General features: G+C 54.4%; 1 protein-coding gene across 1 annotated transcript in view; it reads right to left on the bottom strand.

Annotated features, from left to right (window-relative positions):
- Positions 1-26,034, bottom strand: part of DSCAML1 (DS cell adhesion molecule like 1) — a 337,921-nt gene extending 311,887 nt beyond the window's left edge. The window contains exons 1-3 of the mRNA XM_045797864.2: positions 25,812-26,034; positions 10,061-10,378; positions 6,590-6,736 (exon numbers count right to left, since the gene is read on the bottom strand). Coding sequence (XP_045653820.2) covers positions 6,590-6,736; positions 10,061-10,378; positions 25,812-26,034 — 688 coding nt within the window. The remainder of the gene's footprint in view (positions 1-6,589; positions 6,737-10,060; positions 10,379-25,811) is intronic.
- Between the last annotated feature and the right edge of the window lie 1,130 nt (positions 26,035-27,164).

The raw sequence follows: 27,164 nt of genomic DNA, 5'->3' as shown, positions 1-27,164 counted from the left end.
TGGGATCATGACCTGAGCCAAAGGCAGACACTTAACTGACTGAGCCACCCAGGCGCCCCACAGAGAGCCCCAATTTTACATGTAAACATCAGAGCTTCACAGGGGACCCCACAGAAGCCATCTCTCCCTGGGTCACGCTGGAGCAGCGCAGTGAAATAAAGACCAAGGGCCACCCGACTTAAACCCTGTAACACCATGGAGTTTCCTTGTGACCTTACAGAGGCCTCCTCCTTCCTCCCGTTCAGTGGGGGGAGAGACTGGCATTGTGTCGTCTTCGTTAATCATCTTCAATGAGACCGGAGGGGAGAGGGACCTGAATAAAACACGGCGCCTGCCCTTGCTGGTTATAGATTCTTGTAATGGGGATAACACAGATTTCAAATATTACAGGACAAAACACGGTTAGTGCCTTGAGCAAAAAACCGAGAAAGTCCAGAGGGAGTTCACAAAAGGATCCCCTCGAAGAAGGTTAATCAGGGTGATTTTTAAATCCATTCATAGAAGAAATCGGGAAAGACATCATGGAAAAAGTGGTATTAACCAGACTTTGAAAGATGGGTAGGATTTAGATAGACAAAGAAAGAAGTCTGATAGTAAAAGCAAAGCACCCCATGAGCAGTTAAAATCATGAGCCCTGAGCATGTCAGGAGAGAAGGGGTGAAGGAGGGCCCGAGAGCACATCGGTCTGGACCTGGGTTTATCAGTAAGTGTGGAGGCCAGGCCCCTCGACTTGCAGGGCCCTTACAGCTCTATCAGTCTGTGACTCCATCCGTTTGTGGCCTAGATGCAGCCGAACTGGTTTCCAGGCACCACCCAGCTCGCTCTTGTCTGCACCATCCCCCGTCCAAGTTGGTGTAGACATATGGGATCTGAGGTAGTCTCAGCATCAGCCTGAGCAAAATGCAATTAATACATTGAATCTGCATTCCAAAGCAAACCAAGATCATATGTAATTGTTTACTGTGTTGAGATTATTCATCTCTGTCCATCAGAGCTGACAACACGCATGGAATCCTAAACTCCCAGATCAGGACGGTCTTTGTGTCTCCCACTGGGCCAAACACAGAGCCAGTGCCCAATAAAGCCTTCTTGTTAGAATGGCTGTTTTGTTCCCAGATCTTTCAGCTGGAGATCTGTGGCCCTTCAGAAAAGCCAGAGCCTCTGGTCACTGAACACGCAGCCAGAGGTCGGTACAAGGGTTGGTGACACGTGTCTGTCCCCAGGCAGGCACAGGAGACAGGGACGGGCCCTCCTCCCCTGTGAGAACCTGAGGACAGTCCATTCTCAATGAGGAGACTGCTCTGGAGAGGCAGCAGGAAGCAGAGGCGCCTGGAGGAGGCAGGTTCAAACCCAGGCTGCAGGCTTTACAAGCTGCGTGACCTTGGGTAAGTTGCTTAATTTCCCCAGGCTTCAGTGTCCTCATTTATAAAATGAGAAAAACCCCAACAAAACAAAAAATGTTATCTCTCTTAAAGGGTTATTGTGAGGATTAGAGATAATTTAGGTCTCAATACATGATAGATATTATCATTAATCTTATTATTATTATGCTGTGACAGGTGCTACAAGGGCCCTGGGGATAAAGAGATGGAAAAGATACAGCTGGGTACCCCCCCGCAGCAGACAGCAGAAACCAGCACCTATCACAGAAGAGGAAATGACGGGAGCGCACCAGGAATGGAAACGAAGGAGCAGTAAGTTCTGTCGGCAGGCTTATGCAAGGTCTCCTGGAAGGGGACACACGTGGATGGACCAAGTTTAAAGGACAAAAAAGGAGTAAGGTATCAAGAAGGAGAGGAGGGGGGGCGCCTGGGTGGCACAGTGGTTAAGCGTCTGCCTTTGGCTCAGGGCGTGATCCCGGCGATCTGGGATCGAGCCCCACATCTGGCTCTTCTGCTATGAGCCTGCTTCTTCCTTTCCCACTCCCCCTGCTTGTGTTCCCTCTCTCGCTGGCTGTCTCTCTCTCCGTCAAATAAATAAATAAAATCTTTAAAAAAAAAAAAAAAAAGAAGGAGAGGAGGGGACAGGTACAGAGGAGACAGCAGGATCAAATGAAAAGAGGTATAAAAACCCAGGGACAACTTGGCACCCTGGGGACAATCAGGGAGGTGGGCTCACAGACTCTCTCCCTGAGCAAAGATGGGCTACAGTCCAGGAGCACTGCCCCCTAGCCAGGAAGGAGCCCTCTGACCAGACTCCGCCTTGCCCCTGCTTCTCCCTTCCCCCAATGCACAGTGCTCCCAGCCCAGCCAGGGCCTGATGACAGCCCAGCGTTCCAGAGCCCCATCCTCTTAGACAAGGGAGCTCGTCTTCCAGAGCACCAGCGGACACATCTGGCCTGCATCTGAGCAGTGTCCAAAACTCCCCTCTGGGGCCAAGATAGCCAGTCGGGATGCTGGTGAAGAGCATGCTGGGAAACTCCCACAAGGAGCCCGCATCGATATAATCAGGTCTGGTGGAAATTAAAAGCTATTAGGAACAGGGCCGGATTTATCTTTATATCCAATAACACGCATTGTAATGGTGATCATGCGGATGGGAAATTAAACCACATCTCGGCTCCACTGGAGGCCTTAATTTTTATTTATGTTTGTGCACAGCCCTTTGCCCTCTTTCCCCCACCCCACCCACTCCGAGAGCCAGTTCTCCTCGAGACCAAGGCCCCCAGGAGAGAAGGAAAGGGTAGGAGTCTGCCAGATCATAGGCGAGAGGCTCCGTGCTCCTACATCTTTAAATGACCCAACGGAAGGAAGAGGATCAGCCTGGAGGAAGGGAAGGCGGGGGAAGGAAGGGGCAGGTGTAGTAGGTAGCTCTGGGGAGAAGTACCACTCCGGGAAAGGCTGCATTTTGGTCTCTCCAGCCTCTGCCTGGGGAAAGCACCGTCAGAAAGCTGCTTAGAGTTCCAGCAGGAGGCTCACTTGCCCACAAGCGTGGGCAGCTGGGAAGGCGAGCCTGTGGACAAACACCCAACTCATGCAGCTCGTTTAGGCACCAAGCCCTTACGTCCTCCCAAACACCCTGAGAGAGAGGCCTCATTCACAGGGCACCCACCTCATGGGGCCCCTCCTCGCAGGGCATCTGCTCTCCCCAGGGAGATGTCTCCTGGGGCCCTAAGTGACCCTCACGGCCTCCCCATTCCTCCTCCTGCTCCCCAGCACCTGCTCCTGTTGGCCCTGTGGTCTGTTAGGGATCTGACCCAGACCTGCACATCCAGGGATCAAAGTCAACGCTTTCTCTTTGCTCCAGAAGCCGACCCTAAGGCATCAGGGGGAAATAAAGGGCTCCTTGATCCTTCCTAAACTCCAAGGCAATCTAATCATTAAATCTTCCCCCAGACAAAACACACACACACACACACACACACACACACACACACACACACACACACTGGGTACAGTGTGAGTATGGATGGCAGAGAATCCTATTTTTATGGGGAAAAAAAAAACAATAAACAATTTGCATTTTCCAAAATTAAAGCATGCAGCATGTGGGCCCAAGTTCTGGCCTCTCGTCTACAGAGCCTGGAGGAAGCAAACTCCAATCTCTGGTTCTCACGGATTCCTCTGGGAACGTGTTAGTTGGATTCATGTGCTTTGGAAAGTCTGCCCCTGGATCTAAACCATGGCTGTAGAAGGATCTAGAATGATTATGGGTGGTGCTGGAGGGCTGCGCAGGGGAGGAAAATTCTCCAAAGCTAAAGGAAAGGAAGGGGTGCTACAGAACCAAAGTTTACCAGAGCCCTGCCGATTAGCATCAGGCCCACTTCCTGATAATTATGCCCTTTGGGGCCACCAGCCGTGTCTTGACATCAAAGACAGCCCTGAAGCGCCAACTTCAAGAGTCGCTTTGGGGAAGCTCACTGCCTCCAGCTCCGATGCATAGGAGTCAGGTAAACCTGCCTTCTCTCCCATCTGAGCAGGACTTCCTACCGCCCCACGCCCAAGGCGCTCACCCTTACATCCATACGGTTCCCACATTCCTTCAGAACACTTCCAACCATCCATTCGTGCTCCCCTGGAACATTGAATGAGCACCTGCCCTGCACGTGGAAGGGGGTGTGTCAGAAGCCAGGGATGTGTGGATGAAAACCAGCCAGTTCCCACCCTGGAAAACTCAGTCTCATGCGGGACACAGAGCCTATGACATAGTAGAAACAGATACGCCGCAACCGGAAACCGCAGGACGAAGGGATTGCACTCTTCTGCCCCATCGTCAGCATCACTGCCACAGCTGTCCTCAGTGTGCCAGGCAGCGTTCGGAACATTTCACATAGATTAACTTCTTAAACCCTAGAAAGTAGGGCAGTCATCATCCCCATTATATTACAGTTGGGGAAACTGAGGCACCGTGGGGCAAACGGCTTGCCCAGCTGGTCAAACAGTGGAGTCTCAACCCAGGCAGTCTGGTCCCAGGGTCCAGACTCTTCATCCCTACACTCACCAGGATTTCACAAAGCCTCCCCTAAAATCCAACGTTAACTTTTTTCCCCTTCCTGAGGCCAAGGCCCTCCTTGTCAAGAGCACACATTTAAAGCCTCGGAGTAACGCTCTGCTGGACATATCTGGACAGGTGCAAAGAAGCAGTTCTGCATGGGGTGAGTGCACAGGTTGATAGAACAGGCCTGAATTCAAGCCCTGGCCCCCTGCTTTATAGATCCATTACCCAGAAGAAGTGACTTGACTTCTGTGAGCCTCAGTTTCCACTTCTGTAAAGCAGAGGGAAAAGATACACTTACGGATTTTTATGAGGATATAATGAGATCATACATGAAAGTTTCTTAGCCAGTGCCTGGCATACGGTAAGCGCTCAGATAATAATTGTTATTTAATACTACTAATATTAATTAATGATATTTTGATGAGTATAACCCTCAGTCTATAAACTCAAGTGTCTAAGAAATACCACATTTCTTTACATTCTGTAAAGCACCTTCAATCTGTTGGACAAACAGGACATTCAATCCCCCCCAGGGATGTGTCACGGTCTGGGGTCTCTCACCAGCCAGTTGTCCCTGCCTGCATGATCCCTTTGGGTCTTGGCTGTGTACCTCGTGCCTCCTTTGGACACGAGAACCCTGGCCCCCATCCCAGACCCCGTGGAGCCACACACAGCCACCCATTGTGGGGTCCAACCGCTTCCTCCAGCTGCACCCACTAAGCGGCCTACAGTCCCATCCCCATCCCTGGGATCCGCTCGTCTCCTGTGTGTTCCCTGTCCTCAGAGGCTCTCTCCCCCAGCCAGAACACCCATCCTAACCTTTCCTATTAGCTTATGGTTTTACCAAAGGCAGGAAGAGCAGCTGTCTTCAAGTAGATTCGGATTCCTGTCCTGCTAGGAGCTCTGAGGCCGGGAAACATAATGGCCTGGCCATCTGCTTGGAACTGAGAGAAGGAAAAAGTACCAGAAGCAAAACACAAATTAATGTCTCAGGAAGAGTAGCCTGCCGTGTTAGCGGTGAATATGCCTAGGCGTCGGGTCTTCTCCTAGCTAGGCGTCGGAACCACGGAAAGAGCTTGAAAAATACTGAGGCACAGCTTCTCCCACTGAGATACTGATCTGGGGTTGGTCCCAAGCACCAGTGTTTTTCAAAGAGCTCCCCCGGGGCTCAAATCTGTAGCAGGATGTAGAACCCCGGCTTTACAGGTGTCACGTGTAGACGTCTGCTTCCCCTAACTAACCTGAAAACCTGGCAGCTGGAATCATGTCATAAGACCAACGATGGGACATCAATGTCACAGGGGCACTCAGCATGTGGCCGAGTGCCTCCATTTCACCAAAAGGAAAAACCAAGGTCCTCAGCGGAGAAAGGAAGGAAAAGCAGGAGAGCCCGTGCGAGGTGCTGGACGAAGGCAGCGATGCTGCTGCAGCGGGGGAGGGGGAAACGTACCATTTTGTAACCGGAGGCCAAGAGGTATTTTTGAGGACCTCAAGGTTTCCAGACCTGATTTCCTTTTGAAGTGAAAGGGAACGAGTAGCGGAAGGCTTGCTCCAACAAGGTGAACCCATGACATGGCAGTAACCTCTTCCCCCAGCGCCAGGCAAGGGCGAGGCCAGCTAGAGTCCTAATGGGGTCTTCAAACTCATGAAAAAAAAAAAAGTCCCGTATGCGTGAAACTCAGTCTGGTCCTCTGAGGAGCCCGTGCTCATTGCTCTAGTCATTCCGTGCGGGAACGCAGACCACAGCCGGCTCCTAGCTCCCCCGCCCCCTCCACCGCCCTTCACAGTGAAGTGGCTTCCAGCCTCACCTCCCATCACAAAGAGCAAGGGCAAGCAAGACCCAGGAGCCAGGAAGGATGGGGACCCCACTCTCTTGGGGGAGTAGGACCCATCCTGTGTCGGACGGGACATTCGCACACCCAGCAGAGGCCACCGGCACCTGGGTTTTCACTGCCCCGCACAAAGACGTACCAAGTCAAGACCGAAGATGCTTCTGGGCGAAAGCATCACTGGATAACTAAGAACGAATCAGTCACCAGAACCAACCTCAAGAGCTCAACTCAACAACCAACTCAGCACCTCTGCTTCATCTCTCCCCCCCACCCCTCCCCGCAGCACCCCTGCCCGCTGCGGCCCCACAGGCCTGCCTTACCCGGGATGATGGAGACCGTGTCCTTCTCCCAGGACACAACGCTAACATATTCCTGCACTGAAGAGGGGATGAGGCACTTGAAGACGGCCACGTTTCCACGCATTGACCTTTGATCCTCCACCCGGACGGTGTAGGGTTCCCTGAAAACTGCAGAAAGATGAGAGGGTGGGGAAAAGGGGGGTGTCACAAGGCTGGGACACGGTGGGGGCCCAAGAGGGGAACAGAGAGCCGGCTCAGCTCCCTCTGCAGCCCCAGGCCTCACCCCCCATCACCTCCTCCCCCACCTTCCATTTAACAAGCCCAGAAGTTCCTGCCATGATCTTACTCCTGCCTGAGCAGACTCCTCCCTGCTCCACTAGGCAGCCCACTCTCCCTCAGAAATAACCAGTCTCCCCCTGCAAGTTCGAAGTACAACTTCGAACCTGTCCAATTTCAGTGAGTATTTAACAAACCATTGGATTGGTGGGGCCTGAGGGCAACACCTAAGTCCTGCACTGGGATCACATCCAGCAAGAGGACAGGGAGGTAACAAGGAAACATGATAGAATTCCTCTAAGGAAACCACGCTTGATTTCCTACATTATTCCTGGGCCCAGGGTGACCATAGTTGGGGGCATGGTGACCATAATTTGCCAAAAATAAAAACTGTGACACATGATCTAACCACAGACTTTCATGCCACTTCAGTGTGAAAGGTGGCCTGGGAAAAAACGTAGTTGACACATGGAACTTTCTGGAAGGGCTTGGTGGTTTATAAGGACGATGGAAGAGAATATTTAAAACTGTGATTGTCTCTGAAATTGGACGGTCTCCAAGATTCTCCAAAACAAAGTATCCTTACTGCTTCCTCCTACCTCCTGACACTGCTACAGCCTGACCCCCAGCCCTGCCCCTGCCTCTAACACCTGGCTCTTCCTTCCCTGCAGTGTGTGCAGGGAGGCCCCTGCCTCAGTCCCAGGGCTGGTTTGGAGGGCACTGTCCCCTGCAGCCATTCTACGTGTCAGGTCCCATGGGTGCGCTGGCTGGGCCTTGGGGGTGGGGCCCAGGGGCCGGCCCCTGCCTCTCCCTCGTCCTTCTCTGCTTGGCCTCTTCTGGGGTCCCTCCATCCTTCTACCCCTTCTCTGCCAAGCAGAGCTGGTGCATTGAGATCCCACTGCCTCCCGACCTTGTCCCTCAGCAGGCACCTGGGCAGCGTGCCCTCCTGCTCTCCCAGCCACGGTTGCCAGGGTGATGCTCAGGGCCCAGCGGCCCTCTGGCTGTGCACCTGCAGCCCCTCTGGCTTCATCAAGAACCACTTAATTGGCTGTGTCTCCAGTCAGGCCAGCCCTGCCTAGCCTCCCCAGGCCTTTCTTCTTTCCCTGCCCCCGTGTGGTGATTGTGCCGGGGAAGAGATACAGCTGGGGTGTAGAGGTGGAGGACAGGCGGAGAAGGGGGAGAGGAGAGGAGAGCCTCTCTGCCCATGTCCTGGGGCAGCGGTCTGGCCTTCAGTGGGTGTGGGCAGGGCACTGCCCGTGGATGGGAGGAGAGCACGCAGGAGGCCAAGGGGAACGAACACAGGAGGGAAGCAAAGTGGAAGAGGAGAAAAACCTGGGGTTTGTGGGCACACCCCCTGGGGGGGTCCCAGGGAGCCAGCAGAGGCCAGCGGTGAGGAAGCAAGCAAGCAGGCCCTCCCTCCTCCTCTGAGCTTCTGCATGACCCTGCGCCAGAGCTGGTTAGCCTTTGGAGCCTCGGTTTCCTTATTTGTAAAAGGACACAACAAGGAAGATAACAGCATGTCGAAGGCCTGGCCCAGGGAAGCACTGCAGAAATGCTGCTTGTCATTACAGCTACGCCTCTGACCCATTGGGCCACATGCCCTTGGGCAAGCCACTTAACCTCTCCACGTCTTAGTCCCTCATTTGTAAGAAACACTTATAGGATTATTGTGGAAACTGCATCCTAACCCAGTAACAGGCATGTAACAGGAAGCAGGACATTACTTCCTCCCAGCCCAATCCTCCAGGCGCTGGAGGCCAGAGTTGTACCAAACCCCGGCCTCAGGCCTCCCAGCCCAGCACCAGGTAGTGCGAGGGGAACAGTGCAAAGGACCTACTCCTGAAAAGAAGTTCCATGGGGAGCCCCAGGAGAGATACCCTGAGCGTGGTGCTGGGTTCTAAGAGCTCACATCTCCCCCCAGGCAAGCCAATAGGATGAAGACCAGCTCTTTAATTAAGAGCGCCACACCTCTTCACCCCCCCCCCCCCGTATATACCCGTTCCTAGCTTCTTGGAACCTTGGACCCATGAGAGGCATTCCTGAGGCAGAAGGACCCTAGGAGTCAGAGATCTTGCAGGATCTGTCACTCGGCAGGCAGGTCGGGAGGCCTTCCCCGGAACCTACTATTCTCCACCCCACAGATCCACCAGGAAAGATGGCGCCCCCAAACCTGATGCCATCGCAGCGGGCTAGCTAAAACACTACCTGTCCTCTCCACCCAAAAAGCTCTTCTAAGAAAATCGTTCCCCAAACTTCAGTGCTTTATTACTATGTAAGGCACACCTTACAAATGACACACCAGTGTATCATGACATCCTAATTAAGAGGAACTGATCCAAGCCATTCCCTTGACTCCTGACCTAACCCTGAGAAATGAGATTTTCTATTTTCTTTAAAGACAACAGCTGAAAAACCCTTATATCCTTGCCTCCACCGACCCTTCCAAAGACCAAAATCCTTCACTGCTTAAATGTTCCATCATGAACTTTACCTAAATTCCCGTTCTCACAAGATAGAGTATACTCAAAGACCCATCAAAAGCGGAATGGGTAAATAAACATGGTAGAGTTGAACAATAGAACAACTACACAGCCATGACAATGAACAACCCCCTTCAATGATGTACAGAGGGGTAAATCCCACAAACATAATAGTGAGCTAGGGGTCCAAGAGAATACATACTGTAGGACGCCATTGATACGAAGTACAAAAATAGGCAAACATCTGTTTTGTTAGAAGTCAGGACAATGGCTTCCCCCGGGGGAATGGTGACCGAGAAGAGCATGAGGGGGCTTCTGAGGGGCTCATATCGTGCATTTGATCTGGATATTAAAGACGGTGAAAATTCACCAAGCTATCTACTTGTAACATGCACACTTTTCTAAAGGGTTTGTAAGAGAAAGAGCCTCACTGGGTGTGTTTTCCAGGAACCAAGCACTGACGTGAACAGGGGATCTGAAGGAGCGCTAGCTCGGTTAACCATCGCACGGAGCGGTGAACGGGGCAGCGTCAGCCTCGCAGAGGAGAAAGCGCGGGCTCGCAGAAGTGTTCTCTTTGACCAAGGACACGCGCTAAGCGGGGAGCTCAGATTCCAAAGCACTAGAAAACTCTCCTTGAGAGCCGGACCACGCCCCTCCCCTGAGCACCACACACCCGTATCCTCAGAGGAGGGGCTCAGCCCGCTCCCCCGCAGGGAGCAGGTGGCTGGGCCCTTACCTGCTTTGACGCGGATGTTGGGGCTCCGGATCTTGCCGGCCGCATTCTCCGCGGTGCAGAAGTAGTCATTGTCGTGGATAAAGCTATTGAAGGCGGAGGGGGAGAAGGGGTAGAGCTGCAGCGTCCCGTTGGCGTGGACGTGCCGGATGTGTGGCACGTCGTAGATGTCGTCCCCCGTAGCCAGGTACCATCGAAGGGCCGCGCTGGGGGAGCCCGCGGCCGGGCAGGGCACCACCACCCCCACGGAGCTGGAAAAGGTCACCTGCTGCAAGGAGTCATTTACAAAGTAGAGGCTGGTGCCGACATCTTCAGGGCGAGCTGCCGGGAAAGGGAGAGGAGAGGCTGGGTTAGTGGCGTTCTGGGAATAACCTCCCAGGCCACTGAGGCATTCGCCCCACCCCCATTCACAGTTCAAACACCAGTCACTCAGGAAGCACCTACTGAGCGCTGACTATACCCCAGCCACTGGCACAGGTAGATAGGAGACAGTTACTGCCCCATAGAAGCTTCCAGCCTAGCACAAGAATGGCAAAATTAAAAACAAGTCACTTCCCGTGCCAAGCCAAGCCCACGGAGAAGAGACTGACCATCACTCTGCTAGGTCGAAGGCTCTGAAGCCACGATCCACCATTGGTATCCACTCTTGACATTAGGAGAGACACTGAAATTGCTCAGATAATAAGCATTTATCGGGCATCTGCTACAGGCAGGTAGGTTCACAACCATTACCTCCCTTCATCCGCACAACCTCGAGAGGAGCTGGCATCACCTCTTTTTTTTTTTTTTCTAAATCATTCCCTTGTATAGGCTGAGAATTGTTATGGCAGGTGCCAGAGATCACCCAGCTGATAAGCTACAGACCTGGAATTTGAACCCATCACTCCTAGTGAGGCTCCTTGTGCCCGTTCTATCACACCATAGGTGAAAGGTGAAGGGTCTCAAGACCATGCTGCGAGAGGAAGGAGGGTGCTCGCCTGGAGCAGGGAAAACTACAGGAGACCCTGAGAGCAGGCTTCCACCTGTGGAGGCCGTCTGGGAAAGGCCCAGCCCCAGAGGGCCCAATGAAGACCAGCGGTACTGTGGCTGGGTAAGATCTGGGTCGGGAAGCAAGAGACCCACCCAGGTTCTAAACCTGGCCCTGACACGGACTGACCGTGGTGACACTTCCTCTCTCTGTTCCTCGGCTCCTTTGCTTATAAAATGCCCCCCCCCCCGGAGGGGGGGCAATGGGGGGGACAGGATGGACAGGGCTGCAAAGACCTCACGCATCTCTGACTCTCTGACACGTTCCCATCACAGCACCCTGTCACGCGGGACAACATGCTCAGGACTGCAGCCGCCTGACTGGGGCAGGACCACCCAACCGCGAGGACAGCTGTCTGCAACTCTCACACCGGCACGTGGCCTCTCCTGCCTGATTGGCCACAGCCCTGAATGGTGGAATCAGGCCCTACCTCCCTGCTAAGGAGCCTGCTTCCTTGAGAAGGGCCACCTCGGAACCAGTGGGGATAGTCCGGAAGAAGAGAGGGCCCAGTCCCAGGTCTCCAGCTGCAAGCCCCTCCCTCTCCCCCAGGAAGATCAAGGAGCAAACAAACCACTCGGCTGCTTATTTAAAGAACGTTGCAGGGGACCCAACTTGACCTCAATTTCCACAACTTTATGAGAAGGAGGAAGGCCTGCATCCGGACTGTATTAATATTCTCAGCTTAACTCTGAGCGGAGCCTCCAGGGAGAATACACTGGGCAGCTCGTTGAGGGACGCCATTAAGCCTCATTGGTCAGAGCAATTCACATCATCTCATAAAAAGCCATGATGAAGCCATTAGCAGCAGTGCTGGAAAACACATTCATGGGCTCCTTGCTGGGGTGTCAGGGGCAGCCTCCTGGCAGCAAATGCATTTGCTGTTCCCACCAGGCACCGCACCCTTAGCGGCTGAAAGGCTCTTGGGGAGGCAGCGGTCTCATCTTTCCCTCCTCCTCCCCACACTGCCTCCCCTGGTGACAGTCCCCGTGTTGGTGGGTGAGCAAGCCTGCTCTGAGAAGCAAGAAAGTGGCGCATCTTCTGAGGGGGACCCTAACTCACAGTGGCTAGGGTTTTCTCCGAGATCATGAAATCACAGCATTGCACGGGTCAGCAAAGGAGGCTTAGGAAGGCTTCCCTTAGGACCCAAATTTCCCAGGCTCCCTTTCCATGGGCCTGCTCACCTTATTGAGATTCATTCAACAAATATTTGAGAAGCATCTTCTACATGCCAGGCACTGTTGTAAGCACTTTACTTACACGACTTCTTTTAACGTTCCAACAACCCTACGTGGTAGGGACTACTATCATCCCAGCTTGCAGATGAGGGAAGTAAGGCACTGAGAGATCAAAGTAATTTACCCAAGACCACACAGCCAGCGAGTGAGGGGTCAGGGATGCAGACACAGGCAATCTAAGCCTGGAGTCTCACTTCTATACAATTAGGTGATTGTAACCATTGCAATAATAAAAGGGGGCTTTCACCTTCCTCAGACATCACCTGGCCACCAACATCCATATTTAGATGGCCAAGTACAGGATTAATCTCTCTGCACACACAGATACACACGCTCCTCGGGGGAGGGGTCACTGTTGAACTCGACATTTCAGACAATGCTTAGCCTGTGGGAACAGGGACATCACTCTGGGGTTCTGGATGCTTCCTGAGACAACCTAGTTAATCAGACACCCTCTCCATGGCAGCTTTATGGATTGGGCGAACCAAAATCCATCAAGGTACAGAAAGACTCTACGTTGTGCCTGACAAATGGACTTGGGGAGATGACAAAGATTCCTGACAGAGAGGAATTCAGGAATTATCAGATTCAAGAACAGGGTAAGAAAATATTTATGATGTATGATACCGCCAGCAATTAAAACAGCTACCACGGCTTTCCCTGTTAACTATAGGCCAGGCTTGGAGCTAGACCCATTATAGAGGTTCTCTCGCTTAATCTTCATGGCTCCCTAGGGGATGGTATTAATGTTATTTTGACCTCACAGATAAGGAAATTAAGACTCAAAGTTCACTAACTTCTCCAAACTAATACAGCGTAAGTCCGGGTGCTGGGACGGAGCCGGCATGGCTTTACTTCAAGGCCCAGGGATGGAGCCACTCTATTGTGTGAACCACGCTAAAGACAAACCGCAAAATCTGGTTTTCCAGGCTGGGTACGCCTCCCCACCCTTCCTTCCATCTCAACCCCACCCCAAACACACAGTCCTAGTCTCTCGCTCTCCCAGCTAGAAATCTGTGCCCCACCCCCACCTATGAGCTGGGCCCCATTCCCCAGGCTGCCTCCGCTCCCAACAGGAGCCCCGGCCATGATGAGAACAGCCTTCCTGCACTCTGAGCCGTGGATCCTGCCAGAGCCAAGGACACAGGGTTCTCAGCAACTACAAATGGGTAGATTTAATTGATGAATTGACTGGGATTGTCCAGCCACCTGTCAGGGCTGATGAAACAGCAGATTTATAGCAAAAGGTGAGTAGCCTCATATTTCTCCCACCCTGGGATGTGAGCTGCTGTCTTCTGAGTCTGGGGGAGCTGGGGAGGATGAGACTAACCATTCATTTCTGCTTACGGCTCTGACAGTGCATTGCCATTATGAAACATCACCCTCAGGTGTAAAACAATAGCATTTTGCACTTACGTCGGGCTCATACTTTACCATCACAAGGCACCTGTCAGCCCAGAATGCAGAAGCCCTCTAATAAACATTAATTTAGCCTCACCCCACCTGCCAAGAGGAAGGAGTGAGCAAATCTATAAAGGGGAAACTGAGGCACTGACCACCAAGTATCTCAAATCCTGCCACGTGCCACGATGAAGGTTGGTGCAAGGGTGACAGTGAGTGGCCACGGCAGCAATGGTATGTTGTCACCCAGCCATAAAACGGGCAGTAGCGAGGGCCTCACTCCAACCTCATGGAGTCTGGCAATGGCCTCTATGGGAGGGGGGGTTCCCTCCCTCTCAGGCCCCTGTTTGAATCTTCAGAGCAGGGACAAAGCTGCAGCAAGCTCTAAGAGGAGCACAGAAGTATACAATAGACAGAGGCCTGGTAGGAGTCTAATGAGCTGCCTTCCTTCCTGGGGCTCACCTGGACCTGCTGTGTGACCTCAGGCAAGCCACTAGCCTTTCTAAGCCTCCACGTCCTCATTCTCAAAAGGGAGGGACTGCACCATCTTACCTGCCCTCCAGGACTGCAGAGCAGGGAAAAGAGAATGTGGAAGAACGTGGTTCACCACAAAGAGGACGTGTGAGTAGGAGAGACAGGACTACTGTTCACGACTCAGTGACCCCCAAGCAGTCCAGGGTGCCTACAGCAAAGGGTGACCAGGGCACAGCACCACTCTGCAGCCCTGCAGATTTCAAGACCCTTTTTCCTCCCTACTCCTCTCAGCTGACTCCTGCACCCTTCAAGGCTCTCCTTCCCCGGGTCCCTTCCGACCCCGGGGACCAGGAAAGACCTGTTCTTTCAGGAGACAGTTACAGAGCACCAGGCACATACTCAAGAGAGCCACAGCCGTGGGCGCCGGACACCACCTTCCAGGCGCTTGTAAAGGACATGGAGAGCAGAAAGGTCTAACCCAGAGCCCAGGGCAATGTGCATGGAAAGCACCAGTTCCGAGGAGCGCCCCCTGAGGGGACATGTGAGTTACTCACAGCCCGGGGACAGCTTTGGGGACGGGGACTCCAGCTGAGCCTCGAAGGAAGACCCAAATGAAGGCACCCCCCAAGAGAGGCCGGCCTGAACACGGCCTCTGTGGCAGCCATGGGGCCAGCATGTTTGGGGGACCCCACAGAGACCTTTCAGGCAGTAGTGCTGTCTGGGCTTGGGGAGAAGAAGCAGAAACAGCTGGATTGGCATGTCGGCCCCTCAGTGGTGGAAGACAATAGGGGGTTTGCAGGCTCGGCGACTGAGTTCATGCCAGTTCTTGCAGCCCTATGCCTAACTTCATTCTGACCTTACACCTACTTCCCTGAAGGCTTAGTGGCTTAGCTAACGGTCCAAGTTCTCAAATGAGAGGAGACTCACATTGATTGAGCACCTGCTGCATGCCTGGCACTAGGCTTGCTTGCTTGCTTGCTTCCAGGGCATTCTCTCATTTAACCCTCACACAAAGGTTCAAGGTGGTCCTGTTAGTCTCATTTTACCGGTAAGGAAAAAGAGGCTCACGGGGAGATTGTACAGCTAGCAGGAGACAGAGCCAACATTCAGTCAGGGTCTGTCTGGTCCCAAGCCCGAGTGTTTTCTGTCGTCATGCCGGAGAGTTCAAAGTTTGGGGCCTTAGGAAGCCCCCCCCTTCTTCTCTGGAAGCCAGTCCCAGTTTGGAAACCACCCTCTTCACACAGGAAACTCCTACTTCTCCCTCAAATCTCAGCTGCTCCCCCTCACCTTACCCCACCCCCAGCCCCAGCCCTTTCTTCTCTGCAGACAGAAGCAGGCATATTTACAGACAGAACAAGAGGAGGGGGAAACACTTCATAAATAAAGAGAGAGACGTTCAGATCAACAGCAAAGCTTCTTCTGGTCAAAGGGGGAAATGGATTTTTAATAGAAAATGGAAGTTATGGGCTTGGATGTGATGTGACAGACGCCCAGACTTAAACCCATTTAATCTTCTCTACCGTTTAACGTGGAACACCACCCCGATGCCATGTTTCAGAAAACAGGCTCCAAATCGCTGGGAGATTAGAAGCGTAGAAATAGCAGCGCAATATTTTTAAACCAGAAATCGCCCCCAGGCATTTGGGCTGCCCCCAGGGTCACCACTGAAACGTAAATATCCATCACGTCAACTCGAGCGCTGGCCCTCCCGCCGTCTGGCCATCTGGATTAGTTTGGCGAAGGAAACTTGACACCCCGTGTATTTGACACCCATGGGCCCCCACCCCGCCGGCCTGGGCTGGGCTGGGGGTGTCTGGCCCACTGAGGCTTCCTTCTAGGTGTATACCGAATTATTCCCACGTCATCGTCCCCAGTCATCATAAATGACAACCCAAGGGGACCGAAATATTAACACCTTGCCACCTCCACTGGGAGAAGTGAGTCATTTTGTTCTCTTCCTTTACAATATTTACTCATCTCATTCCCTGAACTTCTCAGCCAGGAGCATCTGTCAGGGCTGGACCTGGAACCTGCCCCCCCAGAGACGGGCAAGAGCTGGCAAGGGGTGTCCACGCCTGGGCACAGCAAGTGGGTCCCCAGGGCCGCAGGGGCAGGAGGAGTGGGCAGGGCTCCCCCATAGGGCTGTGAGCTCCCTGTCCCGCTCACCACTCTACCCCTGGGCCTCGCACGGCACCCGGCACTTCACACAGTGGTTCAAGGTCCAGACAGGCTCTGGAGCCAGGCTCCCCAGGTATGAATCCCTGCTCTACCGCCTACAAGCAACGCAGCCTCAGGCAAGAAAACGTCACCTCTGTCTGCCTTAGTTTCCCCCACCCACCAAATGGGGGTGACCTCAAGGGTTGTTAGGTTGGATGCATTCATGTAAAAGGTAGTTTCTGGTATCTCTGAAATGCCTAGCAGCACGTAAGTATTTGTTGCTATTGTTACAAGTATTATCTTAACAGGCAAGTGGTATTTGTGGGGTAAATATCGCACCACAAATACTCCCCTCTCACCTACAGCACAGCAACAACTATTACTTAAGACCGTTCTCGGATGTTAGGATGTGTAATCAGCTGGAGGGCTGGTTAAAAATGCAGATCCTTACCTACCAGGTTCACCGAGGGCCGGGAAACAATTTCTGAAGCATGCGGTCCTCTGCCTACAAGTCGGAGTAACGCTCCCTAGAGAGAAGTGCATTTGCCACACCGGACTTCAGTATCACCTTTTCCACCAATAGCCAGTTTTCATGGGCTTGGCTGACAGGACCTCAGCACCACGTTAATTAACTTAATTTGGTGATCGAGTTAATAAAATAATAGCGGTGGGATCAATAGCAGCAAAGCATTGCGATAGCCACAGGCAGCTGCCCCCAGGCCTCACACGGAGTGTTTTTTATGCAGATCTGGCCTGGTGAGTTTCTGGGGTTAATTTGCCCGGTTCATGACCGCGCTGCATTTGCACACAAAGGTTTTCACACAAGATATATTATTTGCCCTCGTTCTGATTGTTCCTATCCCACAGTTGGAAAAACTGAGTCCAGAGGAGATCCACCAGTGAGACCTTGGCTCAACCACCCTGTCCATCCAAAACCCGAGTCAGGACCCACGAGACAGGGTCTGGCTCCTGCATCAGAAAACCTTGTGTGTTCGTACCTTTGAGCCATTCTGTGTCTAGGCCCTGGGGAGGAAAAGGTCAAGTCTCCCCAGACAGTGTCAGAGCATTTACAGGCAATCAGAGTTGGTCCTTGTCCCGGGACAAGATGGAGCAGCCAGGACCAAGGCCCACGCTCCCCCCAAACCTAGCACACCTGCTTTACCACTTATCGTCACCATCGCCATTTCTTTTTGGCATTTATTTTGTGCCAGGCCCTGTGAGCAGCCCTTGCCTTGCATTACGGTTCATTGAACCCCTACGACGACCTCTAATGTAGCTACTGTGCAAGATCCCATCTTACAGATAAGAAAACAGGACGTTAGTGGATGGAATGAGCACTGGGTGTTATATGCAACTGAGGAATCACTAAATTCTACCTCTGAAACTAAAAAAAAAAAGAAAACAGGATGTTAGGTCAAGTAATGTCCTCGGTTCGTTCACACAGCTAGCCTCGGCTGCATTTCTCAATGGGCACACTACATTCTAGACTCAGACGGTCTCCAGCGTATGAACACACATTGAGGGGTGTTTCTGGTGAAGGAGAGCAATTTGGGGTATGACATCTCCTGTTTACTTGGGACTGTCCCAGGCTTCCCACATTTTATCCCTAGGACACCCTCCCACCCATCTCGCAACTAAATGCCAGCAGCCCCTACCCTAGTCCTGGAGATGACCAGAAAGTCTCCATCTGCAAACTCCCTGGGGAAGCAGTCCTGCCCCAATGAGCAGCACGGCTCCAAACACCCTCACCTCCCCATCAGAAACAGAGGGTTTTTTGGTTTTGTTTTTAAAGATTCTCAGCACAAACATAGGTCCTATAACTGGCAACCAGAAACCTGTAAGACCCAGTAAAGATAAGTCCTCCCTCCACCTACAAGGCCCCTCACCACCCGCTCCAGGAGTTATGAGCCAACAGCTGACAGCCAAACAGACTCTTTAATCTCCCAGCCCCGGTAGACAGGCCCTGGGAAGGGAAGGCCCCTTATGGCCAGAAGGTCTTTCCAGGGAGTCAGCTCAGACAGCACAGTTGTCCCTAGAGTCCTAGATTTAGATTGTTAACGCTTGAGGGATTTAAGAGATTATTTTGTCCAATCTCCTTCATTTACAGATGGGGAGCCTGAGGCCCCGAGAGGCAGAGTAATTCACCCCAGTCCCGACTGGGAGTAGACCCGTGTCTCTCCTGCTCTTTCAGTTCTGACCACCCCACTTGTAGAGTCCCGCAACGTGGAAAAGGTGGGGCCTCGTGGAGAAAGGACAAGACACTGATGAGGGAGTAGAGGAACCAGGGGTGCTGGATGCCTGTAGGAGCGGCCTCCGGGGGTGGGGGGCAGACATCTGTCTGCAAATAGTCGGCACGTGGAAAAGGGCTTCACCTGCATCCCTGTGGCCTCAAAGGCAGAACCAGGACCAGTGTTAGAAGGCCCAAGAGTCAGACCACTTGGCAGATTCTGAGGATGAGCTCTGTAAGGGTCAGAACTGTGCGGTCAGAATGGGCTGCCTTCAGGGGGAGGTGTTTCTTGCGGCCGAAAGTACCAGAGGGAGGAAGAACAGCTTCTAGAGGGAAAGCTGTCCGGGGGGGGGGGGGGTGTCAGCCATCTGATTAGGGGACAGGTTCTGTGTCCTCAAAGGTGCCTTCCAACCTGGAGAGCTTTTGCCCGTGGCAGTCATCGGATCTCTCTCTCACACCCCCAAAGCAGGTCCTGAGACCCGAGACCCTTAGACCCCATGGCTCTGGGAAGCCATCCCACAAGCAAGGTGGCCATAACCCCGACTCAGCCTCATTCCCAGGGCCTGGATTCCGGTACCGGCTGTCACCTCAAATGAGGTCACACCAGGTAGGACTCTAAGCCTACTGCTCTCCCCATGAAGGACTGCGGATTCCCAGCAGTGAGAATCACCCTTGCAGATGTGTGTCCAGAGGACTATGGAATAAACCCGCATCTCAGGACCTGGGGAGGGAGCAGAGGTAGGTACTTCCTACCCCCACTGCACCCTGGGGCCACAGGGGCAACTGCCAAGTCCGCTCCAAGAGGACTCCTGCCAGCCTGGCTGTGCTCGTCTGCTGTTCCCCATGTTGCTAGGAAAATGCTCCATGTGTGGGGGGTCCAAGGAGCAGGGAGACAGCCACACACAGGGAGACCTTTGCTGTTCCTGTATGACGAAGTGACAGTAATTATACCTCACGTTTCAGCAAAGGATTTATAAGGCTAAAAGTGGTTTTACTGTGGTTTTTACATGTGTGTTTATAGGTTGCCCTGTTTGGTTTACAAAGCATTGTCACATGATATACAATGATAGGCCCCTCATCCTTCCTGCACACACGTAGTAACAGGTGCCCCAGGGAACCGTCAGGGCACTGTTATTTTGCCATTTCACAGATGAGGAAATAGAGGTATAGGAACTATTAGGTAACTTGCCTAAATTAGGCTGAGTTTGTCATCTAGGTCCACAGTGTTCTTTCCAACACACACACAGCATAATGGATATGCAACCATCATTTGAATAACTCTGTTCTTAATGAAGAGGGTGGTGACCTTGGAAACTGTCATTGCGCGCATCAGGGAGAGCAAGGGCATGGGGAGGGGGGCTGAGCGGGTGAGGGGGTAGCAGCTGGACAGCAGGGGTGGTACCCAAGCCTAATGCTGTTCAGGCGAAAGCAGCACTGGGCCAACAGCTGTTAAACAGGACACACGCGCTGTTGTGCCCCCAGCCACTCCTGCACTTGCGGCACCCACGGGCCTGCTGTGGGCGGCACTGGACCTCTGGATCATATGCCGCTTCTCTATGGCTGACTGGGTCATAGAGGGAGAAGTGGTCCAGGGACCCCCAAGGTTATGGGCTATCAGGGGTGTTCTCTACACACAAAACTACCTGCAAAACAGCGAGGCTCCTCCCAGCAGGGAGAGACACAGAAATCTACCCAGCTACAAGGTACGGGGGCTTACCCTGTGTAGCCCATTAATACAGGCGCTATGGCATTAAACCCAGGATAGTTCTTCCTCTGTCCAACCACAACAGAGATTTATTAACCAAGCCCAGCCTTCCTTTGGCAAGTGAGCGACTAGCCTTTGCCTCACCCTCAAATCCAAGTCCAGAGCCAACCTCTGCCCTCATCTCTTTTCCACTGGTGACTTAGCTTTGGTTGGGGAAAGGGAGTGTGTTGGTTTCCCCCGGGTTCACCCAGGTGCCTGCATGGCCTCAGCCATCTCGCTGAGGATGGGTCCTGCTGGCTACTGGGCTAGGCGACAGAAGGAAGCAGCAATGTCCCCTGTCTTGGCCACCACACAGTCTTACTGCTACAAGTCTAAGCCAGTTGGCTTGGCCAAAACTCCAGCTGATTGATTCAACTACTCAGGACAGGACCTGATGATCTATTCGGAGGTATGGGCAGAGAAGAAGGTGGGAGCAGCGCAGGAAAAGAAGAAGAGGTCTAGCATTTATTGAGTTCCAGCTACATTCTGGCTACTTTATGTGTATTATCACCTTTAACCCCAATTAAATAGCTGGAGAAAGGCTCAGAGAGACCCAAAGTCACATACCTAGTAAGTGCGGAGCAGGGATAAGAATGAAAGGTTTGCTTTGACTCCAAACTTCCACCACACCAGCGAGTTGCGATCTTTTTTATTTTTCTTTACAACTCCAAATATAAAAGGCTCTCATTGAAAGAACTGGGGATGGAGGAACTGGAAGCTCTGCCTGCTGGCCCTCCCCTCTCTACCTCCAGCCGGCCCCCAGGCCCCACCCTTCGCCAGGGGAGGACCATTAAATATGCAGAAAAAAACTCCTGGGAGGCCTTGGAGCCGCACCTGCCAGGGCAGGATTTGCTCCTGCCCCGGAAATGCAGACAAAACCATTCCCGAAGCCACATTCCCACTGCAGGCGTCCCACCTGGCTCCCTGGGAAGGAGCACTCCAGCTGCCCTGAATGTTTGCTCCTCAAGCAATACTCCAGAATTTCCCTCTGCGACCCCCGCGCCCGCCTTCCTGCTGAAGAGGCCTCAGCAATGTTAGAATAAGCAGCCCAGGGGCCCTTCCCTCGTCTCTCCGAGACCACGGCCGGCTCCAAAGCTGGAAGCCCACAGACCTCCCGCCACACCTCTGCCCATCGGTTGCTGCTTTTCCCACTTCCGACCACAGCCAGAAGCCACAGCTCCCTCCATTCTGAGGACACACTCTCCAGAAATCTGGTGTTGGCTCTGGAGTCCCACGGCAGGCATGCCCCCGCTCTTCAACCCTCTTCTCCCTGCAGCACAAGAGGGACAACCCACACCCCCATTTGGTCTTCCTTAGGGTATCTCTGCCCATCACCACTCGTCTTACCCCAACAGCAAGTTCCAGGGCTGTCTAACCAGGTGTGCTCAGCGCGGAGCCCCTGTAGGCCTCAAACTCAGAGGCAAGAGAGAGCACTACCAAAAACACCAGCCCTTCTTCCCACTCCTGCCCCACCCCCATGCCATGCAAGGAAAAAGTGGCGGCTACTGAGGCAGAAATCAAGAGGCTACTCACACAGAGAGGGCCAGGCTCTTGGCCTGGCTAGGTCAGCATGCAAATCTGTATGCAAATCATATGCAAATCTAGGGCCTGCCCTTGGGTTCCTGGCACCCTGCCATCGCTGCTGCCTGTGGCTCACCCCATTCAGGCACCTGGGTCCCGGCTAGATCTACTGGGTAAGGGCTGAGAAAGCACATTGGGAGCTGGGGGTTCTTCCTCTTGACTGCTTCAAATGTCTCCAAGAAACACCTCTTCCAAGATCACGTGGGAGGGAAGAATCTCTCAGCCTGGTATCCCCGCCCCTGAAAAGAAAAGCTCTCTGAACATCCACCCTCCCCTTCAGTTCATCCACAAATAAAATCTACCTTCACCAGGCCGAGTAGGGGACCGAGCAAGTGACAGGGGTGGAGTTCCTGAAGACACGGAGACGGCCAATGGAGCTTGAGGTCTGCACCCCTCTGTCAAAGGCCAACAGTCCAAGAGGTGCTCTCGGCAGACTCCCACCCGCCGTCTGGGGGCTCTCAGTCTGCCTGTGTGGGGCCTGGCTTGTTTAGCAAAGCATTGCTGGGCCAAACGCCCATTCCCTTGCCCACCTCCTCCCCGTTCCTCAGTCTAAGAAAAACAAGCCTCTCCAGCCAGTCTCCTGGGATCTGCTCAACTTAAGCGCTGCCTTTGGGTCAACTGCTTACTTGCTTTTTGTGTCTAATTGAGCTCCCCGTGCTGCGGCAGAGATATATTAGAGACAGCTGACTTTGATGCCCAGAAATACGAAGCATCTGAAAGGTTTGTCGGTCATGATGGCAATTCCATTCTCCCCCACGTTATTCTAGCAGCCGGGGCCTCCCTGCCCACCTACCCCCTCCCCAGGCTCACGGGTCCTTCACCTGCTTCCCCGAAGTTGTGTCTGCCATTTCAAGATTTTCAACACACCTTCCCCCACTGTCTCCCCCCCTCACTTCTAATTAGACACCAAACGGAGTGTTAGAGATTTTCTTAATGGCTTGACGAAGCCTTTTAATTCGGTCTTCTCAAGAGAGAAGAACCATGAGTCCCCGTCCGAGAGGCTGGGGTGGGAAACGAAAAAATCAATGTAACCCATTATTTTGGCTTTTAGAAAACAGGAATTTTAGTGCCGCGGAAGCTTGTTCTTTTACACAGTAAAAATGCAAATGCAGGCAACACAGATGCTGGCCCGCTGGATGCAGCAACGGAGAAAGCCTCACTGGGGTCCGTCCGGCTGCCCGAACCTGGATGGGTTTGGCAATAATAAGCCGGTTATTGGAGACTCGATAACCGATTATTAAAACACCTTCCCAGTTCAGTTCTGGGGAATCGGTCTGAGCTCAGGCTTCATCAAAAAAAAAAAAAAAAAAAGGTATTTCGAGAGGAATCGAAATAACAGAAGCTTAAAACACATTCAATAACTGCTTAATTCCATCCAGAGGACGCTCTACCCATCTTGTTTTCTTCTCTCTGCCTCCTCCCGCTCCTCACAGATGGACGTACAAATTATTGCAAGAGGATATTGTTTTCTGTAACAGGCTCGAACATTCACATTTACATTTTCCTTGGTGCCGTGGGGGTGACTGGCAACGAGAGAGAAAATACACCAAACCCCATCGTCCCCACGCTCCCCGCGTCACATCTTCCCCCAGCTGCCTCTGTCAGCCCCCACCTCCATGCCACCCCAAGCAGAACAGGCCCCGGGGACTAGCCTGGCACCTAAGACCCAATTAAGGCACGAAGGAAAAGAAAGGCCTGTCTGGCGAGTCGCCCTGGCGCCCAACACAGATGCTGGAGCCTCTGAATGGCAGGGCCGCGAGGGCTCTGCAGACCAAAAGGCCACCGAGACACCGCCTCACCTGGCACCTGCAGGCTACCCACAGGCCCCAGGCCAGTGGCAACTTCCTTCTCAAGTTGGAAAGGGTTTTGCCCCTCAGGCTGTCCTGTCGCCTTCTGGGCCTTTCTCCACCCGGCGCCCCCCCATCTGCTTCCTCCCTATCAAATAGCGTGGGCTTCATTTATTAATGCCTGGCTTCTGGAAGGGGGAGAGCTGTGTCCTTCAGGTATTAGCTAAGGGACAGCCACTCCTGGGGAATGGGCTACTCTGCAAGGAGGGGGACTGTGGGGAGTGCAGGGCCCGAGGACAAAGCTGGGCAAGAGTATAGCAGAAGCTCTGGCCTGCGCTTTCTCGCCTGACAAAATGGAAAGGGGGTGGGGGGCGGAGAGAGAACTAGCGAGAGAGAAAGCTGCCGCTCCTCACCTTATGTATTTTTAATATTAATGTAATTAAAGCTGCGAGTCGAGCCAGCCTGCGGGGGCGGAGGGAGGCAGGAAGAGCCTGGGGAGAGGGAGACTGGGGTGTGGGGAGGGGGGTGGGAGGTTTGAAGAGGAGACAGCCTTCCTGCTCCGCTAAAGTGGGAGGAGAGGGTGCTGTGAAGGGGACAAGGGGTTAACCAACCTAGACCAGCCTTGGCCTGTCACCCAGTTGGCCCCATTGGGTCTGAGAAACTCAACTACTTTGTCCACGATTCAGAGGCCACCTCTCGCCCCGCACCCCGATCTCTAGGCAAACCCCAGCTGTATCTTGGCCTTCAGTCCGGCCTTAACCGGGAGATATTTACAAATAAAATAAGGGTCACCCTCCTCCCCCACCCCAAGCCTCGAGATACTGCAGTCAGCTCCGGCAGGTTGCAGACTCCAGACCCCTGGGGGCATCGGCCCGGAAAAACTAGACCCCTCCCCGAGCGCCAACCCTCCGCTGGATTGCCCTTCCCCCATCGCCTAGGGGTCAAGAGCTGAGGCTCGGCCAGGGCCACCGGCGGGGCAAGGGGGGGAGAAGCCGCCCCCAGGGCGCGAAGGAGAAAAGTTAGAGGGCTGAACAGGTAAAGCTGAGCTGGTACGAGCGTGTGTGCTCCGCTGCGCAAGGGCTCGGAGTTCGGCCGCCTCATCTCCCGCCATCTGCGCGCCCGGGGGCACGTCCTCTGCGATAGTCTGGAAGCCCTAACGCCAGCGACAGCCTGGTCCCGACTCAGTGGCCAGGTGACTCTGGTCGGAAATGTCTGCCCCCTTCCACCACCACCCCCCAGTCCCGGCTACCTCGAGGATCAGGTGCGCAGCGCCCCAGCAGCAGGTCTGGACATGCTGGACACCTGGACCCACCCCTAGCAACGCCTTCTCTCCGGGGAAAGCGACACGCCTCCCCCCACAAACTGAAGACGGTCCCCATGTCCGGCTGACCCGGCGCGGAAGCGGAGAGTCTCGCACCTTGGGGCGCGCTGCCCGAGGTGGCCCGGGCGGCGCAGCGAAGCCGGGGCTAGTGCCCGGGGCGGGGGGGGGGGGGGGAGTGAGGCGGGGCTGGGGAGGGGGGAGGCGACCTCTGGGTCTGGAGAACAAACTTGCCATTCGAGGGACCCCAGCTCCCGGAACCCCCTGCTCTCCTCGCCCTGCCTCCAGCCAAGGCGCGGATGAGCGCCATGCGGTGCGGCGCGGGGGGTCCAAGGCGGCGGAGGGGCGCAGGGCGGCGGAGGAGGAGTACGCCGCGGAGTCCGAGGCCCGAATAGGCGAGGACTCCCGGGAGAACAGTCACGGCCTGAGGACCCCTCCACTAGGAGGGCACCCCGGGGTCCCAGCGCCGCCAAGCCGCAAGAAGCGGGCAAGGGGCTGGGGGAGGGGTCCGGGGCAGAGCTGCGGCCGGGCCGGGGGCGGGGAGACGAGGGGTTAGTCCACCACCACCTCTGCGGGCGCGCCCCAACACGGCCGGCGCGGGTGACCGGCCGAGCGGTCCAGGGCACACTCTCACCTGACCTCTCTCCGAGCGCCTGCCCCGCCCCCGCTGCGCCCCACCCGGGGCCAGGCACCGAGGTCGGTCCCCCGGGCACCCGGAGCCCGCCGGGCACCCCGCCTCACCGCCACCCGAGCGCACCCCGGCCCCGCCGCCTCCGCCGCCCTGACGCCCGCGCGGGGCTCACCTTTGTGTAAAGAGTCCAGGAGCAGGAGGAAAGTTACCAGCCACATGCCATAAAGAGGCCCTATTCTCCGGGGAGGTGGTCCTGTGGCCGGCCGTGCGGCAGCGCCTCTCCCCCGCTCAGCGCGCTCCCAGCCGCCCGCACTCCGCGCCCCGCTCTTTCTGCTCCTCAGCCCAGCGCTCGGCGGCGGCGGCTCCTCCCTCCTCGGCTCCCTGGCTCCTGTCATCCGCGGGGCTGGGCTAGGCGGCCTCTCTCCCCGCCCCCCCGCGGCACCCCGGGTGGTGAGCGCCAGCGCCAGCCCGGAGCGCAGCCGGCCCCCAGCCCCACGAGCCCAGGGACAGGGCCGGGGATCCGGGCCATCCGGCCCTGGCCCGGGGTTCGCCGTCCAAAAAGCGAGGGGTCCCTGCTACCCGCCGGCTCGGAGCCTGTGGTCGCACACAGACATGTGTCATACGTGTGCCAAGAGCCCGCCATGCTCGGGCCATGGAGGCCCTGTGTCTCCCAGCTGGCTCGGCCACCTGGGGCCAATGCTTCCTGACGCTTTCTGACTCAGTTTACCCATGGACGCTCCTAATAAAATCCAGATCAAGCGCCTTTGGCAGCCCCCCGAGCTACTCCCCACCCCAAAGCTCAAAGCTGCATGCCCCTCCAACCCCCTCTAGTTCTGCAAGCCTGCCACCTGGGGAGCCTCAGCTGAGTCCAGCCACCCCCAGCTCCCGGGCGGGTTGTCTTCAGCACTTGGCACATTGTGCTGAGTTAAACAATTATTTACAATAAAGAGTTTAATGTCTGCTCTACCTCATGGGTCTTCCTCCTTTATCTTCACCTACCCCACCCCCACAGCTTTCTCACCAAGCAGAAATTGGTTTATTCCTTATACCAACCTGCACAAAGTTGGCGTGGACTTGAACAGGGCTCAAGCGAGGGCATCTCAGTGACAAAATGAATGCTGACGACCTGCTGTGTGCCAGGCACAGGTTTGGCCCTGGGGACAAAGGCACGGCAGTCAGGTCTGCTGTGACAAGGTTGCTATGGTTAGAAAGCTCTCCTTATGCTGGTAATTCCTGAAAAAGGGCCCACCCAGGATTCAGAGACGGGGTCCACAGTAGCCCGGAGAATGGAATAGGAGTCAGGGCGGGACCTCCTCTCTTCAAGGATAATGGAGGTCACCTCAACTGCTCTGGCCACTTGGCTTTGGCCCACTTCTCAGGGGTGTGCAGGGAGAGGGGGAGCATGAGGGAGCGAGGGAGGTAGAGAGAACACTGTTAGCTCCCTATGACTGAGGAAGAAAATGTACTTCCTCAAAATGTCTTACTTAAGTTCAGACCGAAGAAGTAGGACTCCTCGTTCCCAGTT

The sequence above is a fragment of the Ursus americanus genome, chromosome 16 (genome assembly GCF_024610735.1).
Source record: "Ursus americanus isolate L20-20 chromosome 16, mUrsAme1.1.p, whole genome shotgun sequence".
Lineage (NCBI taxonomy): Eukaryota > Metazoa > Chordata > Mammalia > Carnivora > Ursidae > Ursus > Ursus americanus.
The sequence above is the reverse complement of the archived record's forward strand: the minus strand, read 5'-3'. Positions and strand labels throughout refer to the sequence as shown.